We start from the raw sequence: 17,508 nt of genomic DNA on the forward strand, positions 1-17,508 counted from the left end.
CCCCCACAGGGGATCAGCTCCTCCCCGTCCCCACCGCACCCCGACAGGGGATCAGCTCCTCCCCGTCCCCACCGCACCGCCACAGGGGATCAGCTCCCCCCATCCCCACCGCACCCCCACAGGGGATCAGCTCCCCCACATCCCCACCGCACTCCCACAGGGGATCAGCTCCCCCATCCCCCACCGCACCCCCACAGAGGAAGCCTGCGTTCCCTGTGCAGAAAAGAGGGTCCCACATTGCCTGTGTGGCCGGTCACGGATACCAGAAAAATCCAGCAGTATGGGAGGAGGAAGGGAGTCAAGTCAGGTGTGTGCGTGTTGGTCATTGTGCAAACGTTCTGGAAGGTCGGGTTAAAATAAAATCAACCAGCTTTGGGGAGAAGGGCGGTGGGGATGTGGCCGAATGCAGGCCTGGGGCATGGGGTACAGAGAAGGGACCTTCAGGTCAGTCTCTTAGAATTAGTTCATCTCTGTCCAAGTACATGGTCTTACCTCCTCAGGGAGCAGCACCTCGTGTTGGGGGGAGGGTGCTGGGCCCGCAGCCTGGACCCCCACCCCAGACAGTGCCTGTTGCACCCCCAGCCCGCCCAGAAGACCCCCACTCACCGGATCTCATGTGTGGGCTCCGGGTGCACCTCGATGCTCTCCCCGAAGAACACAGGCAGCATCCGGGGCCTCATCTCGAGCGCTGGGGAATTTGGGGGGAGGGCCGGGGTCTGCGGGGAGAGCCACGGACATGGGGTTACACAGCCCTTTGGGACCGTGGCCTCAGCTCCCCACTGCGCACAAGGGGCCACCCTGCACCCTTCCAGCCCTGGGTCAGTCCGGAAGCCTGCCCTGTGGAGTCCATCGAGAAGCCCACCCTGGCTTGGCCCATGGCGCCCCACGCCCCAGCCTGCCCTCCCAGCTCCCAGACCCCGAAATGTGGGGATGTGGGAACAGCCTTTTCTGCACCCCCCAGCTCGCCCTGGGAGCCGGGCCCAGAGCCTGGCAGCACAGGGACCCCTCTCAGGGAGGGCTCAGGGCCCCAGGCCACCCCATGGTGACGCCGTAGCTGGGAGCTCGCCAGAGGCCGAAACCGAGTCATCCTCACTCCTGACCCTGCTCAGCGCAGCCCAGGGCTGAGGGCAGCCCCCCGGGGCTGTGACACATCTGCTGAGAGGGACACGCAGGTGGGGACACCCTCAGGAAGTGGCCAAAACCTGACCCATAGAGGACCAGGAGTCCCTCCCCCTGCGGCCCTCTAAGGTCCCTCACGGTAGTCCCTCCAGGGCCTGGCCACGGCCTCATGCCACAATTCACCCCGTTCCTTAGGTCAGGAGCGTCCAACCCTGGCTGCAAGCGTGGCCTGGAGCTGGGCCTTCGCGCGTCTGCACACCAGCCCTCTCCCTGTCCTACCCCCAGTGTGGCCAGCGAGGCCATTCACACCAACCCGCTGCCAGCGAGCTGCAGCCCTGGGCCGTCCACCTGAGGTGGCAGCCACACTGCCCAGCCGCCCGGGGGGGAGGGGCATGCACAGGTGCCTGTGACACATGTCACCTCTGGGCCCAGGATGTCACGCCAGCGAAACGTCTGCTGCCAACCGTTCCTTCCAGTGTTATGGTCAACCCATGATGAACGTGGAGGGACAGCCAGGCAGAAGCCTCTGCCATCTGGATACCACTGCCATTTGGGGATGTTTGTTACACAGCATTACGTGCTGTAAGTAGCCTGTGCTGGTATAGCCGTCATCCCACAGTAAGCATCTGCTCTAACCACGGGCCCGCACCAAGCCCTCAGTGAGCTGCCACCGTGCTCAGAGGAGGCCGTGCCCTTGCTCCTGAGGAGTTTGCTGCCTGGGGCCTTCACTAGTGTTCAAAGGATCCCTCAGGCAGGCTAAACTTCTAACTGTGGTGAGGGCTGTGATCGCAGGGGCTCTGAGGGCCTTGAGAAGAGGGGGTGTCGACCATCAGGTAACCCAGGAGGGCTTCCCCACAGAGGTGACACCTGAGATGTGATCTAAAGGACAAAGTGGAGTTGACTCTGGCCCCACAGGTCACAGGTCCTGGAACCCCACTCAGGCAGGCACATGAGGGGTCACCCAGCCCCAGGCAGCACCTGACATGAACACACCCCCTCCCCCACCCCACCTGCTGGGACCCACCAGGGAGACAGATGGAGGGAGCCAAGTTCCCCAGATCCCCATCCATCAACCCCGTCCCTGGAAACTGTTGTGTCCACATCCCACCCGCACCCTTAACGGGCTCACCCTTCAGAACTGACTCACCTTCCTTTGCGCTCCAATGCCTACCTCAGCCCCACCCTAGGCAGGTCTGTCCCAGAAGCCTGGGGTCACGTGTAAATCACGCGCCCGCATCTTACCACCTAGAGGAACTTTTTCAGTGCCCCTCCTAAACCACTCACACTCTGGGGACACTGTCTTGGGCCGCCTGTCTGTCCCGTGGCCGCTAGCTGCATGGGGTGACTGCAGCTTAACCTGATGAAAAATAAGCAAATGACAAATCCCGTTCCTCCATCACCCTGGCTGCACAAGTGGTCGCAGGCACATGCAGTGGTGGCCACAGTACCAGTCAGTTGCAGATCTAGAACATTCTCTTGGAGGGTCCTCGTACACAGGAGTGAAGGCCAGCCACCCCCCCCCCAACATGGGACAAGATGAGGAATCATACACTCAGACCAAGTCCTGCCTGTTTACCGACTTGAGATTCCTGTTCCTGTCCCCTCCCCATCCGGGTCCTCATGGTCCTCACCTGGATGACGATGTCACAGCGGCTGATGCTTTCTGAGCTCTGACTGCACCAGACACTGCTCTGGACACTCCACGCATTCGCTCATTAGCACCCCCATTATACAGATGCTAAAACAGAGGCCCGGAGTGACTAAGTAACTTGCTTGAGGCCACAGAGCTAGGAAGAGGCACAACCAGGGTCGGAACCCTGGGGTCTGGCTCCCGACTCCACGATCTCACTCCTACTCCTGGGCTAGCTACCTCTCACACCCGTGGGACTGGCACCGCGGCCCCAGGACCTGCCCTGTCACAACACTCAGAGCAGGCTGGCCCTCGCACCCAGGATCCGGGCACTTCCTGCCGGCCTGTGCTCTCTATCCCTCAGCCCCGCCCACGCACCCGTCAGCCCCGCCCACGCACCCGTCAGCCCCGCCCACATGCCCTCAGCCCCGCCCACATGCCCTCAGCCCCGCCCACATGCCCTCAGCCCCGCGCACATGTATCCCTCAGCCCCGCCGCCGCGTTCCTAAGACCCGTCCACATATCCCTCAGCCCCTTGGACAGGCTCCAAGAGGCCTCTGTGCCTCGGTTCAGGCTGCGTCCTGCACTGGGAATGTCTTTCTGGTTCCTTCTCGCTTGATCCGATGTGGCTCAACCTCGGCACCACCTCTGCCTCCCCACACCCTCCCCGGGGCCCCTGGGGCTCCCATCTGCTGCCTCCATTGCCATGACCCCTTTGCGTGTCTGTCACCCCAGCCCGGGCGCTCTGTAAGGTTCGGGACCTGAGGGGCCATGTAACCCAGGGCTGGGAACCTCACAGCACCTGCAGCGTTGAGAGGTGAGAACTCAAAGTGCACAGAAGCCCCCACTGACTTGTCAGCCCCATGGCCAGGTCCAAGCTGGTGTGGTATCAGCCTGTGGACAGGGTACCCCAGCGCGTCGCAGTGTCCCCAGAATGAGAGCCAAGGACCAGAGGAAGAAAAGCTAGGAGGCTTGGACAAGGAGGGGGCCCCCCAAAGCCCCCAGGAGCTGTTCTCGAGGTGGCCCCACATCTCGCTGGCATTTACAGTGACTGGGCCACAAAGGGCCAACGTCTGCCCCTTCCTGGGCGTAGGGAGGTAAAATGATGCCCCAGAGATGTGCACACCCTAATCCCAGGAACCGTGATGTGCCAAGGTTAGGGGTCCTGAGATGGGGAGGGGCCCCTGGGCTACTCGGTGGCCCCGTGTGATGGCGGGGGGGGGGTCCTCATCCGAGGGAGGCAGGGGGTCGGGGTCAGATGGAAAATGCCACACTATTGCCTTAGGACTCAGGGGAGGGGCCGCAAGCCAAGGGATTCAGGCAGCCTCTAGAAGGTGAAAAACACAAGCAACGATTCTCCCCTAGACCTTTCCAGAAAGGAACACAGCCTTGCCCCAATCCTTGAGTTTAGCCTGCAAGACCCGCTTTAGACTTCTGACTTTTGGAACTGGAAAGCAATAAATTTCTGTTGCTTTAAGCCCCCATGTGGCCGTCTGGCACGGCAGCAACGGGAAGCTGATATACCCTGTGACTCGGGGCAGACAACCCCCTCCGGCCAGCAGCATCCTGGTCCCTGAAGAGGCCAACAGGCCGCAGTGAGGCCTGAGCGAGTCAAAGCTCAGAAGCGTGTGGGGCAGTGCCTGGCACAGAGTAAGTGCTGTCTAAAAGCTGGTTGTGTTAGGAGTCCTGCCTGGAGGGAGGCACAGTCCACACCCTTGTGAGCCTTGAGACAGCGTTGCTTCTACCTTCCAGACTGAATTTAAAGGGGTAGGGGGCAGTGACAAAATTTAGGCACCTCTGTCACGACCCCAGCTATAAAACCCCATGACTTGATGTTTTTAAAAATCATGCTCTCTCCCCAAAGGCATTACCTACAGAGTAGCATTTTCCCAAACCAGTACAAGTGTTTGCTGAGCACCTACTGTTTGCTGAGCACCTCCAGTGGGCTGAACACCTACTGTGTACCAGACCCCGTGTGGGTGGGACAAGACACAGCGACTCTCAGGGCACCTCTTGTTCAAGAGGGGATGACACGTGGCCATGGAAGGAAACAGAAGGTGATGCAAGCACGTGAGGAGGTGTGAACGTGGGTGCTAAGGTTTCTGGAGGTGTTTCTTGTGTCCAGACCGGCAGAAGGACTGGAAAGAGGGAGGGGAAGTCTGCTGCCCATTTTAACCACCCCACACTGCCCTCCCCACCCCTCCCAGAAGGACCGAGTAACTCCGAAACTAAGGTTCAGAGAAGGTAGCTCAGAGAGGCAAGACCTTCAATGCTGCTGCAGAGCTAAGCAGTTCTATCCCCCTGGGGTCGGCCCCGGACAGCGAAACTGCCAGACCTTCTGGTACCTTCCCGAGTGCCCCACAAGAGCAGTGCCCTCCGGGCCAGATCTCGCTCCCTGACGGGCTGTCAGGAGAGGAGACAAGGCTCACTGCACAGGCTAGGCGGGGAGGCCGGAGCTCTGGGCATGGTTTTCCAAAGGGCCCCTGTGGAAAAACATCCAAAATCTGCCCACACTGGACATGCTGCACAAGCGATAGGCAAAGCCAGGGAGAACCCAGACACGGGCTGGCATCCAGCCGGCCTGGGTGGCGAGATGGCTCCAGAAGTCACCGCCAAGGCCCCAGGACAGTCCCGCGGGGCTCCAGGGACCGACACAAAGGGAACACGGTGGCAGCCACTGGCCTGTCCGGAAGCTCAAAGCGGAGCCTTTCTGGTTGTGGCGCTGCCCCACGGAACACTGCCAACCCGCAGGGTGGGAAGGAAAGCATCTCCCATGGCCAAGAAAGCACACATCTGGCCCTAGAAGGAGGGCTCCTCAAAGATCCGGTGGCCTTCTGCTGGGAGTCACCAGGAGTGGGGGAGGGAGAGATGCTGGGGGGGCAGGGCTTGCGCACCCAGGTGATGGACCACCTGCTCGGCCAGCCACGGCCTCCTAGCGCAGAGAAAGCGTCCAGGCAGTCCACCGCCCTCACCCACCCCCCAACCTTTCCCCCGGAAGCCTGGACTCTTGTTCCGTCCTAAAGACAACCCTCAGCCCACTTGCTATCTATGCCTCAGTCTGCCCATCTGTAAAATACGGCTGTGCCATTTGTGAGGCCTACGCCACAGGGCTGGCCAGCGACCGAGGGGGATTCGGATCCCCGTGCAGGTCTGGAAAGCAGGGGCAGGGGAGGAACAAGTGAGTCCCATGCACCGATGAGACAGGACCGCCCCGACCCCTTCGATGCTGCCCCTGCACCCCGGGTGGATGGATGGGCACAGCTGGTCCAGCCCCCGCCCCTCGCCCAGCTCCCCGCTGGGAGGCCCCTGTTGCAGCCTGGGGAGCAGGCTGGCTCTCTGGTCTCCTGGGGAGGTGGCGGGGGGGGGGGGGGCACTGGGCGGGGCTCTCGGGAAGCAGGGTCCGGAGGCCCCACCCACCTCAGCCAGTGATTCATGTGCCCTCGCCAGGAGCCGCGGGGGCGAGGGTAAGTACACAGTGGCTGCCCACGGATACGCCGCCTGCTTTGGGGCCCGCCCCTCCCGGCGGCCGTTCAAGCCACAGCCAACGGCACAGCCAGGGAAGATAACTGCTTGGTTGTGGGAGCTCGGTGCCATGCGGTGACAGCCCAGCCCGACCAGCGGTCCCGGCCTGGCCGCCAGGGACACGTAGGGACAGCGCAGCGGTGTTTGTGCCTGGCCCGGGTGACGCATGGCAGCCACGAGCTATCGGTTCCGTCAGGGAGCAGCAAGGCCCATCAGTGCAGCTCGTGTGAGCGGGCCCCACGGCTGATCCAAGACAGAGAAGGACCCCCCCCCCCAGTGACACGGGGGACAGGTGTCCTCACCAAAGCCACATGGAACGTTTGCAACAGCTAAAATGGCCTAGTCCCCAGCCAGGCCCGCGACGGCTTTTGCTGCTATTCTAAACAAACCTGATTGTCTGCGGTGTGCTTTTGGGATTTGTTGACCTTGAACCTTCACCCATGAGGAAAGTGGTCCAAGGAGGAGACAGTGAAGAGTTCTCACTCTCCTTATCAAAGGCCCCGAGCAATGTGGCAAACCCTAGGGCAGCTGAGGACGGGGTGACGCGGGCTCGTGGCCCCTCCCCCCATGGCACAACAGAGGACCTGGGCAGGCCTGGGAGGGGGAGCGCGGGAGACCCGGAAGGTCCCTGGAGAGTCATGAAGCGTCGTGGGCCCAGCGCAGGCCCCCACAGGCCAGGGGTCTGACACCCAAAAGCAGCAAAACGAAGCAAACACAGACATCGGGTGGGAGGCGGGGCGCAAGGCCCAGCCTGCTCCGGGGACGGCCACCCAGACCCCAGCCGGCAGGAGGGCGGGGCCGGGCTGGCTTTGACCTCCACAAAACAGGCGGCCTGCAAGTGCACCCTGTTTGGGAAATCGGGTCTTTGCAAACACGGTCAGGTTAAGGCGGGGTCCTCCTGGACAAGGCGGGGCCCTAGATCCAGTGACCGGTGTCCCCATACGAGAAAGACCACAGGACACACACGCAGGGCAGGCAGCCACGTGGAGACGCGCAGGACCCGGACGCCGGGACGGCCAGCCACCACCGGAAGCTGGAACGGACGCGTGGGATGGGTCCCCCTCGAGCCTCTGGAGGGAGTGTGGCCCGGCTGACACCTGCCTTGGACCTCTGGCTCCGGAGCTGCGAGAAGGAATGTGTGTTGTTTGGAGCCCCAGGCTGTGACTTGGCCACACAGGCCCGGGAGCCAGCACGGCCCGCAAGGCCCCCAGAAGGGGGCTCCTGTAGGTTCCCTCATCTCCAGAGCCAGGAGGGGGTGGGGCGACTGGTCGCCTTTTCAGAGCCAGAGCCTCTCGCCCAGGTGAGCCTGCCGCTGGGCCGTGGGGCTGCCGGTTCGTCCAGGGTTAAGCAAACAAGGGCTGAACGGAAGTGCTGGTGTTTCTGGCTCTTCCTCCCCTCCCTCCTCCCAAATTCCCTTTCTGCAGATGGGCTCCTCCCACCCTGGCCTGGCACACCTGGGATTGCTCACACACCGTCACTAGTCAGGGACACACCGATGAGCCTGCAAGGGGGCTTTGGGGACTGACCTCTGTCTCAGTCCATCTGTCCATTCATCTATCCATCCATCCATCCATCCATCCATCCATCCGTCTGTCCGTCCATCCATCCATCCATCCATCCGTCCATCCGTCCATCCATCCATCCATCCATCCATCCGTCTGTCCGTCCGTGCATCCATCCATCTGTCCATCTGTCCGTCCATCCGTCCGTCCATCCGTCCGTCCATCCGTCCATCTATCTATCCATCCATCCGTCTGTCCGTCCATCCGTCTGTCCGTCCATCCGTCCGTCCATCTGTCTGTCCATCCGTCCGTCTGTCCATCTGTCCCTCCGTCCGTCTGTCCGTCCATCCATCCATCCATCCATCCGTCTGTCCATCTGTCTTTCCACCCTTCCATCCTTCCCAATCCTGGGCACAAACTCCCTAAATCCCTCCCTCTCTCCTTGGTTTCACCATCCTAGTCCAGAGCCAGAAATGAGACGATCCAGGACTCCTGGCGGCACGGGGGGAGTGGTGCCAGCCACGATCCTGAGACGCCCGTGACCTTGGGTGTCCTCCAAGGGCTGGGCAGCCCCGCGAGGCTCCCACGTGGGGCACAGACACCTTACCGCCACCACTGGTTCTGCCTACACCTGGCCCCCAGGGCCCCTCAGAGTCTGGCCCAGGGACCCGGCGCCTCGTCCTTAGGGAGACTCTCAGGAGGCGAGGTGTCAGAGGTACAGTCCACACACAGAGCCGGGAGATGGGCGGGGCCACGGGAGCTGTCGTGGCCTCCCTGGGGGCACAGGCTCCTCGGGGCTAGTTCCCGGATCCCCCCGTGTTAACTGGAAGCACCGCACGTGGCCCCTCACCCCCTCGGGCAGCTCGTCCCTTGGGCTGGGGGCCAGGCCCCGGGAACTCGAGGGAAGCATGGACTGACGGACGGCGTGTGTCTTGCTCGTGGGGGCCCTCGCCCGGCCTGGCTCAAGCATCTGCGGCGTGCGTGCAGCTGACAGGCGAGCTGTCCTGGCCCGCAGGCAGCCGGGCCGTCCCCACCGATCCTACCCCCAGGGCACCTCTCAGTCGGGTCTCACTTGAGTCTCTAATTTGAGGGCTTGCGGTTGGGGGTGGGTTGGGCGCTCAGGATGGATGATGTCTTTTGAGAGATAAAAATAAAACAATGACAAGTGCATTAGACCAAATGGAATTTTAACTTTCTGACCTCAGCGTGGCCCACAAGTCCCTGCTCTGGCCTCTGCCCGCCTCCTCGCTGCTCCTTGAGCGCGCCGATCTGGTTCCCACCTCAGGACCTTTGCACGCACCATCCTCTTGGACTGGTCCACACTTCAGCCCTATAACCATAAAGTCCACGCCCTCACTGTTTTCCCTGCTTTCTGTTAACCATCACTTTCCTGACCGCCCTGCCTACGGCCTGGCGCCCTCACCCAGCCTTTTGTCTTAACAACAACGCTTAGCAAACCACATTTAAGTTGGTGACTCTGTCTCGCCCAAGAGAACACCACTCCCATGAGGGCAGCGACCTTGAACATCCTGTTCGGTGCAATGGTGCCCACATCTCCAAAACGGCGCACAGCACACAGTGGGTGCTCAGAAAGTGCTGGTGGGTGAATGGCTGGTTCCTACATCTTCGTTTGCTTTGCCAATCACCAGAAACGTTACCGTCTGCCCCAAAGAGGGAGCAGGAGAGCCCCATGGTCAAGGCGGGGGGGGGAGGTGCATTCCCACCCAGCCTGGCCCCGGAGCCTCTGATGTCTTGGGTGGGGACAGTCTCACAGGCAGCGGGACACCCATATGAATGGGCCTTTGTCCAGATGCTGAGTCCAGTCTCTCAAAGTGAAGGGTGGGGAATGGGGCCTCTTGGATGAAATGAAGCCTGAGCAAACTTAACATGTGTGTCCGGCAGAAGCAGCGGGGTGACGAGGTACTGAGAGCCGGGCGCCTGCACGTGTGTCACCCCTCCCCGACCCCCGGCTGGGGCCCGCACCACCCACGCTGGGCAGGCAGCGCCGGGCACCGGGCGTCAGAATCACCCTGCGCGAAACAGGCTGAAACCCAGACCCACGCGGCCTGGCGCACGGCAGTAAGGGACACCCGAGGAGCCCCGGCCCTGCTGGCCACCTGCCTCCGCCTGCGCGTTTGAAACCGTCAGCTCCGAGATGCGGGACAGGTTTCTGTCCCTCTCCCCGGAGGCGCACAGGATGGGGGGCCCATATCCTGCCCGCATCTGGGCCTGGAACACATTCTCAGTGAGTCGTCAGTGCGCAAGGTGTTCTCACCACACGGGAGCTGGGGGGCCCTGTGGGCGAGGGGGCGGGGCGGGGAAGAGGTTGCCCCGGGCAACCATCTCCTCTCTTTTTATTAAAAGCAGCACCTCAAAACCCCACAGGTCCACAAGCATTATGTTTTTCAGTTAAAAAAAATAATAACACACCCACAAAGGTAGTTAATTAGCTACATAGTGAAAGCAGCACAATGTAAGGTTTAAGCATAGACTCCGGATCCAAACTTCCTGAGGTTCCATCCCCATAAGACCACTTACCGACCGGGTGACCTTGGGGAAATGGCTTCAACTGGTCCGTCTGGAAAGTGGGGCTATAGGGTGCATACTTCACGGAATATCGTGGAAAGCACCTGAGCCAAAGTAGGTCGAGGGGTTAGGAGCGCTTCTGGCCCGTGGTAAGTGCTACCTGCAGGCCAGATACCAGTCCCTGTGCGGAAACAGCCCCAGCTTTGCCTTCGAGCCAAACGGAAAGGCCAAGGCCAGTGCGGTTCATACCTGGCGTCTAGTTAGCGAGGAAGGGAGAAAACAACACCAGATCAGCCAGAACAGCCAAGATAAGTAAACGAGGCATGCTGGCTGGCCTGGCTGGCAGAGGAAGGTTCCAGAAAGCCCTCTTTAAGGAGGAGTCCAGGTCATCCCAAGAAGAAAGGGGAAGAGACTGGTTCCCTGGACCTTTCTAAACCCTGTCACGTAAGACACCACAGGCCTTCGCTCCCAAGTGCGTGACCCAGAACCCCCAGCGGCTGTGAGAAGTCCCAGACCTGCTTGCAGGCAAGCTTCCCCTTCAGACAGCAGGATTCATTTTACTGCAAACAGCCTGGGTCGGTCACCTCTGTCAACCCCCCCCCCCCCCCCCCCCCCCCCCCCCCCCCCCNCCCCCCCCCCCCCCCCCCCCCCCCCCCCCCCGGAAGTCCTCAATATCCCTCCCCGCCCTGGGGCCGAAGCCCAAAGTTCAAATCCACCGTGTGATTTTGGTCTAAGGCGGTGGGTCCCAAACTGTGGCCCATCAGAATCACCGGAGGAAGTTTTCAAAGTCCTGACGCACAGGTCAGAGCCTGCACCAATTACGGGCGAATGTCTGGGTCGGGGAGGTGGGCACGGGTACCGCTGAGAGACCTCCGAGGGATGCCAACGGCCAGGTCAAGCTTGGGACCCACGGGACTAAGGAGCAGGGAGGCAAGGAGCGCATTCCTTTCCGCTGCTGGGAGTATTTTCAGCCGGGGTAGGGGGAGGCGTGTGGTGCCCTGCACCGGGCCAGCTCCCAGGCCCCAGGGAAGTGGGGTGCGGCTGGGGCTGGAGCCACGCCGGCGCATGCACTTGGCCGAAAAAGACGTTAAGACGTGGGGAGAGCAGGCAGGACGGGGGAAATGTGCCCCTTGTTAGCGACCTCCCGGTTTCGTCCTGTCCTTCCTGGAGCCGGGAAGGTGCCCGACCCCACCCCCTCTGCTCCGGGCCAGGGGCGCCCTGTCTCGCTCCAGCCGCCAAGGTGCGTGCCCACCGGATCCACTGAGACCCTCGGGCTCCCGACCCGGGCTCCAGCCTCTCCCAGGCAGCCTCAGCTCCACGTCAACAACCCGCAACACCCAGGGAAGGAAGGGTTACTGTCTGGGTTTGGTTAAAAAAAAAAAAAAAAAAAAAGGAAAGAAAGGAAGAAGTTTTGGCGCTGGCAGCGCTGGGACAGTAAACAGGGGACGGGGTCGGGAGCAGAAGGGACCTGGGGGCGGATGTCCACAGCAGGCTTCAGGCTGGGGCTCAAGCCCGCCTGCCCGGGGCCAACTTCTTCGGAATTCCGCACACAGTCCCTGGCGCACTCCCTGCAAGGCGGAGCACGCCCGCCGCCGGGGAGGGGGCTCCAGGTCCCGGGGTCAGGCTGGACCACTTCCGCCTCCGCGCCCCGGACCTGCCGGGGCGGCCCTGGCCGGCACCGCACCCCCTTCCGGACCGGGGCTGGGGGCGCGCAGGAGCCCCGTCCCGGGTCGCGCGCTTACCGCTCTGGCCTCGCCGCCGGGTCCCGCGGGCTCCGAGGCGGCGCCGGCGCCCCCCGCGCGGGCGTCGAGGATGCCGGGCGCCAGGGAGTAGAAGGGCGGGCTGGGGCTGGGGCTGGGGGGCAGCCCGGAGTCGGGGCTGTCCAGCAAGCCCTCCCGGCTCCTCTCCTTGAGGCTCTCCTCCATGCCCTGCAGATGCAGCTGGCCCACCATGTCTGGGGGGCGCGGGGCGCGGGCCCCCGGCTCCTCCGGGCGCCGCTCCACCGCGCCTCGGGGCCCGGGCCGGGGGCTGCGCGCCCGGGACCTGCGGGCAGAGCCGAGCGGGCGGCGCGTCAGGCCCGGCGCCCCCCGCGCCCCGGCTCCCCGCCCGGCCGCTCCGCGCGCGCCGCCTCCTGCGCCCCCGCCGCCCGGCCTCGCCTGCGCGCGGCGCCGCCCGCCGTCTCCGCACCTTCCCGGCCCGCGCCTCCTTTTCTAGGCGCCTCCTCCTCCCTCCTGCCCCCCCCCCCCCCCCCCCTCCCCTCCCCTCCCCTCCCCTCCCCTCCAGGCCCACCCCGCTCTGGCCTCCGCCCACGCCGCTCCCAGGACCTGCACAGCTTCCAGGTGCCCCCCGACCGTGCACACCCCTGCGTTTGGGGAGGAGGGTCCCCGAGTCATCCCAAGGGCTGGTGGTGGTGACGTGTGATGTGGCCGCGCGGGGTTTCCTCCGTCTCGCCGAAGTCAGGATACAAGAAACTTTGGAAACGTGGATTTGAGGAGATCTGTAAGGTGCAGTGGAGCGGACAGGATGCTGGAAAGCTCTCCGGCTTCCAGACCGGCTCTTTAGCGCCTCCCTTTCCAAACGGAATATGCCCACCCTTAGTTTCTGTTCTAAAGGGCCCACTGCCGGCCCTGGTACCTGGGTCTCAGTTATTCGATTGTCTGGTTCCCCAAGGCCACCTGGGCCTTTGGGGGTGGAAAGCAGCGGTGGACACGGGGCGGGAGGGGGATTAGAAACCCTTCCTGGAATCCCATGTGCATCTGTGTCTTTCCACAGATCTTCCAAGCACATTCTGCTCCTCAACAGGGGTCTCCCCTCCCCTCCCCCTTTCTCCTTCCTCCCAAGGGAGAAGGACAGTGATGTCCTTTTCTTCCGGTGACCCACAAGCAGCCCTTTGCCCCTGGCCAGCTCCATCCACCCACCCACTCACGCAGACACCCCACACCTCTCCCAGGGACCCAGCTGTCCCAGGGGGCCCACACAAGGCTTTGAAAAGGGCAGGCATGTGGGGGAGCAGAGGTGAGGGGAGCAGAGGCGAGAGAGAGGGTGTGGACGCATGTGCCAGCTCCGTGTGCGAGGGTCTGCTCGTCACCATCCTTAAAGTACGTTCGTCGGGTCAAGGCCCCGCTGTGCTCTCAGCCCTGGGGAAGACGGCGCGGCCCCGGGGCGCCCCGTGTGGCGAGGGATCGGTGAGCACCCCCCCCGGGAGTGAAAGGGGGGAGTTAGTGGAGGAGATTAACATGGCACTGCGGGCACGGAGAATCAGAGGGAACGTTTTTGGTTCTGGTGTTCAGGGAGGGCGGCCCTGAGGTGACTTTTTTTTTAAGCCCATTTTTTATTTTTGAGAGAAAGAGAGAGAGCATGAGCAAGGAATGGGCGGGGGGTAGAAGACCTGAAGCAGGCTCCATGCTGACAGCACAGAGCCCGACGCCGGCCTTGAACCCACAAACAGTGAGATCATGACCTGAGCCAAAGTCAGACCGCTTAACTGACTGAGCCACCCAGGCCACCCCTCTGAGGTGACATTTTACGGTGATATCTCAACTGCCAAGCAGTGAGCTGGAGACAGAATTCACCTGCAGGCACAGGAAGCAGCCAGGACACCGGTGGTATGGTAACATACGTTCCAGAGGGCTGGGTAGCTCCCTAAGAGGGACACAGAGGGACCTGTATTCAGGTGAATTTACGATGCATTTCACACCAACCAGGGAGAACAGGGGAAGTCTGCTGCGCACAGGATCGACCAGAGGTTTGAATAGTTGGAACATTCTGGAGAAAAAAGTCAGAGCTGACTTGTCTGCTTCAAATCTTTGTAGGCAAGACAGGTCTTCCGTGGGCCCCTTGACCAGAAGTGGGTGTGGGGGTCTGTCATCTCACAGGGGGCCAAAGTGGGGGGCTGTGCTCTCCAGAACAGGTATACGTTAAGGCTCACCTTCTCCCCAGATGCCCACCCCCTCAAGCCCACAAGAGAGGGCTTGCTTCAGCCTTGGCCGTGGCTTGGCCAAGTTTTGACAGACAGCTTATCACTTCTGATCACGGAGAAGTGAATAGTGACCCTCAGGCAGCCGGGTGGGGATTCAGGGTGAGGCCCGTGGGCTGAAGGGTCATCCTGACTTTATTAAAAACTTTGAGGTTCCCTTCGCCTTGAATTTTTTGTGTCAACTTTGACCTTCAAGATAACCTTCAAACGTAAAGTCATATTTGCCATGATTTCCACATTTGGAACATTTCCTTGAATGTTGTGCTCTTGGCGAGCACCTCACTCACCTCGCTCTGGTCCTGGCCCCCTTCGCGCCATTCACACCTACCAGGAACACCTCTAAGACCATGCCCACCGAGGTTCTGGATGCTTCCCTGCGCCCACACACAGCTGCCCCTGCAATGGGCTTCCCTGTGTGGAATAATGTTGGAGAAATGTCTACATCCAGAGGCAGGAAAAACGTGCCCACACTACAAATGTCAAACGCCCAGTTAATGGCCCAAACAAATGACCCCGGTGACCATGACCTCTGACCTAATCGGATCCCCTGCTACAAGCTGGGGCTGCCCGTGGACTGAAAGCCTGTACTGTAAAAGCTTCTATTTCTCACTCTGTCAGATGGTCCGCAAATGTCAAAGAGGGGAGGAAAGGCCAAAATTTCCATAAGTTAGCTTGAGCCAAGGGCTCGCGGGTGGGTGGGTGGCCCTTGGCCGGTCTCAGAGGAAAGGGGGCCATGCTGTGAAGCCATAAGAACAAGAAGGGGAGGTCTCGTGAGATCTCAGAGCTCGCTCTGGGCGGGTGCTGGGGGCCGGGGCGCTGGCAGCGGCGAGGTTTGCAGTGTCCGGGACGTGGTGCTGAGGCCTGGGATTTGATCCGCCAGGAGGTGGGGAATCTGCAGAAGGTTTGAAGCAGGTTTTAGGAATGATCTGATTCAAATTGCTTTCAAAGTCAGATCAAAGACAGGAGAGGAGAGAGAGAAGAGAGAGAGAGAGAGAGGACTTGGATGTTTAATAGAAAAAAGTCGGTAGTTAACAGAGAAGAGGTGTTGGGGTACCTTACAAGGGGTCCTGAAGTGTTTGTTCCGGGTGAGAGAAAAGGGCAGACCCCGGTACGACCCGCCTCTGGAAAGGGACCCGCGGACCCAGGAGCTTGCGAAGTCCCCTGCTTGTAAGAGCGTGTGGCAGGGTGATCCCAGGCTCCAGGCGCGCCCAGCACCCTGGCGTCGAGGGGACTTTCCCAGGCTGCTTTGCGAGAGGGAAGCTGCCAGAAATGCCAGACGGTTAAGGGGAAGGGCACGCAGAAATAACGTTACCCACGTGTTCCAAGCGGCTTTGGGAACAGTCATGCAAGTGAGGTTGTGCAGTCACGGGCAGCTCACAAAGGCCTCCACACACGTACTGTCCTGAACTTGCACCCCGCAAACTGCTGTGCCACCCAACATGGGTGTGGGTCCGTCTGTTTTAAAATAAAGCAGATCAGGCCATGGAGGCTCAGAGAGGTTCAGCGACTTGTCAGAGGTCACACAGCTACTCAATGGAAAGCCAGACTGGAGGCGAGGAGGGTGGGCGTGGGGGATGGCTGTCAGTGGGTCCCGACGTATCATGCCATAGGTGGGGCCGGGGGACCAAGGCCCTAATGCCTGACAGTGAGGCGTGGCCCTCACCTGCAGGGATGGCTCCAAAGCAAACCAAAGACCCAAAGGCCCAGGCTGAGTTGAAAACAAAGATCCTACTCCTGTGACACGTGATTGTTCACAGATCAAGTCCTGCGCTTGAGGGCAGGGCTTGGCGCTCCAGCGTCCTGGCGGGCTGTGCGCACCGCACGCACACGGAGCAAGTCTCGGTAGCTCCTTGTCCTCACTCAACACACCCAGGAGGGTCCTGATCCCCCACAGAGCAGTGGGGAGGTGTGGCTGGTCGGTTTCATCAGACTCGTGCAGCCCCCGTGATCTGGAAAGACGAGCAGAACACGGAGTTGCATCACTTTCAGAGACGAGAAGATGGGGAGGCCCAGAGAGGGTAACCGTTTCACCTGAACTCACACAGCAGGGCCCGGTGGGAGCACTTCCCGGCTGTGTGATTTGGACAATTTGCAATGCCCTCTCTGTGCCTATGGGTCCGCATCTATAAAGCAGGGCTTAAATAAAGGGAGTGAATTAGGATTGAATGTACTGGGATTAAACATACCCGGAGTGAGCCTCTCGCGCGCCAGGCTCAGGCTACGCCCTCAGCACGATGCCAGTGAGAATTCTGCAGGCGTCCCGGCCCCTGCTGTCAACCACGGCGTCTCCTTGCCTCACCGTAGTGAAGGTGATTGAGAATCAATACACACGTGTGCGCACGCGCGCGTGCGCGCACACACACGCTGACATGTATATACATATGTATTTCTTTTTCCTTAGGAGGAGAAGAGAAGGGGGTAAAGTATGAGCGAAGTCTTTATCTTCTACACGGAAAGCCCACAGATTCTGTCTACCCTTAGGGAATCCAGGCTGTCATCAAACATCACCTCCAGCATTTGAAGGGAGCCGTGGGAAGGACAGTACGGGAGCTCAGACAGGCAGAGAGAGGAGAGCGGAGACGGTCGTTTTTTATCATAAGCTCTTGATGGTTGACGGCTACTCGAGCTGTTCCCAGGGGCTCGCGCTCCGTGCGACGGGTTTTAAGTGAAAGGCCCAGTCTTCACGCCACGTTGGGATAGTGTGTCCTGAGCCGGACCCGGCTCCGGGGCCTGGCCGGTGGGTGCCCGTCCCCACCCAGCCCGAATGGGGAATCAGACGGTCCCCCTTGGCCGGTCTTGCCCGAGGGGCTTTTTCCGCAGCACCCTCGCTCGGTCCCCTGCGGGAGCCACACAGGCCCCTGCCGGGACATAGCTTCAATAATGACTCACGTCTTCATTTTTAGCACGCGTCCTCTCTGAGCCCGCGGCTCTGTCTTTGCTGGGCGGCTGCCTGTCTGGGAGCCAGAGCTGCTGCTGGCCTCGCCGCCCGCAGGCCTGTGCCTACAGCGGGCAGAGACTGGCATCCAGTCCGAAGCCCGGCTCTTGACGGCCTGCCTGTCACCAGAGGGAGGGAATCCGGGACAAAAGGGACCCAAGGTGCACTTGGAGGCGGGGACACATTCTTCTGCCGACCTCTAAATGTGTCTGGAGCAAACTCAGGATTCCCCAGGCTTTGAGCGAAATAATTAAAACTCGGCTTTCGGGGTCCACGGCCAACTTCCCGGCTTGGAGTT

The 17,508-nt window shown here is 61.2% G+C and overlaps 1 protein-coding gene across 1 annotated transcript in view; it reads right to left on the reverse strand.

The window, feature by feature from the left end:
* LOC120243154 (refilin-A-like) overlaps positions 1–12,294 on the reverse strand; it is a 15,202-nt gene extending 2,908 nt beyond the window's left edge. Inside the window, exons 1-2 of the mRNA XM_039249227.1 lie at positions 12,042–12,294; positions 607–716 (exon numbers count right to left, since the gene is read on the reverse strand). Coding sequence (XP_039105158.1) covers positions 607–716; positions 12,042–12,251 — 320 coding nt within the window. The 5' untranslated portion in view covers positions 12,252–12,294. The remainder of the gene's footprint in view (positions 1–606; positions 717–12,041) is intronic.
* Positions 12,295–17,508: the final 5,214 nt, after the last annotated feature.

The sequence above is a fragment of the Hyaena hyaena genome, unplaced genomic scaffold (genome assembly GCF_003009895.1).
Source record: "Hyaena hyaena isolate Hyena2069 unplaced genomic scaffold, ASM300989v1 scaffold_0, whole genome shotgun sequence".
Classification (NCBI taxonomy): Eukaryota; Metazoa; Chordata; class Mammalia; order Carnivora; family Hyaenidae; genus Hyaena; species Hyaena hyaena.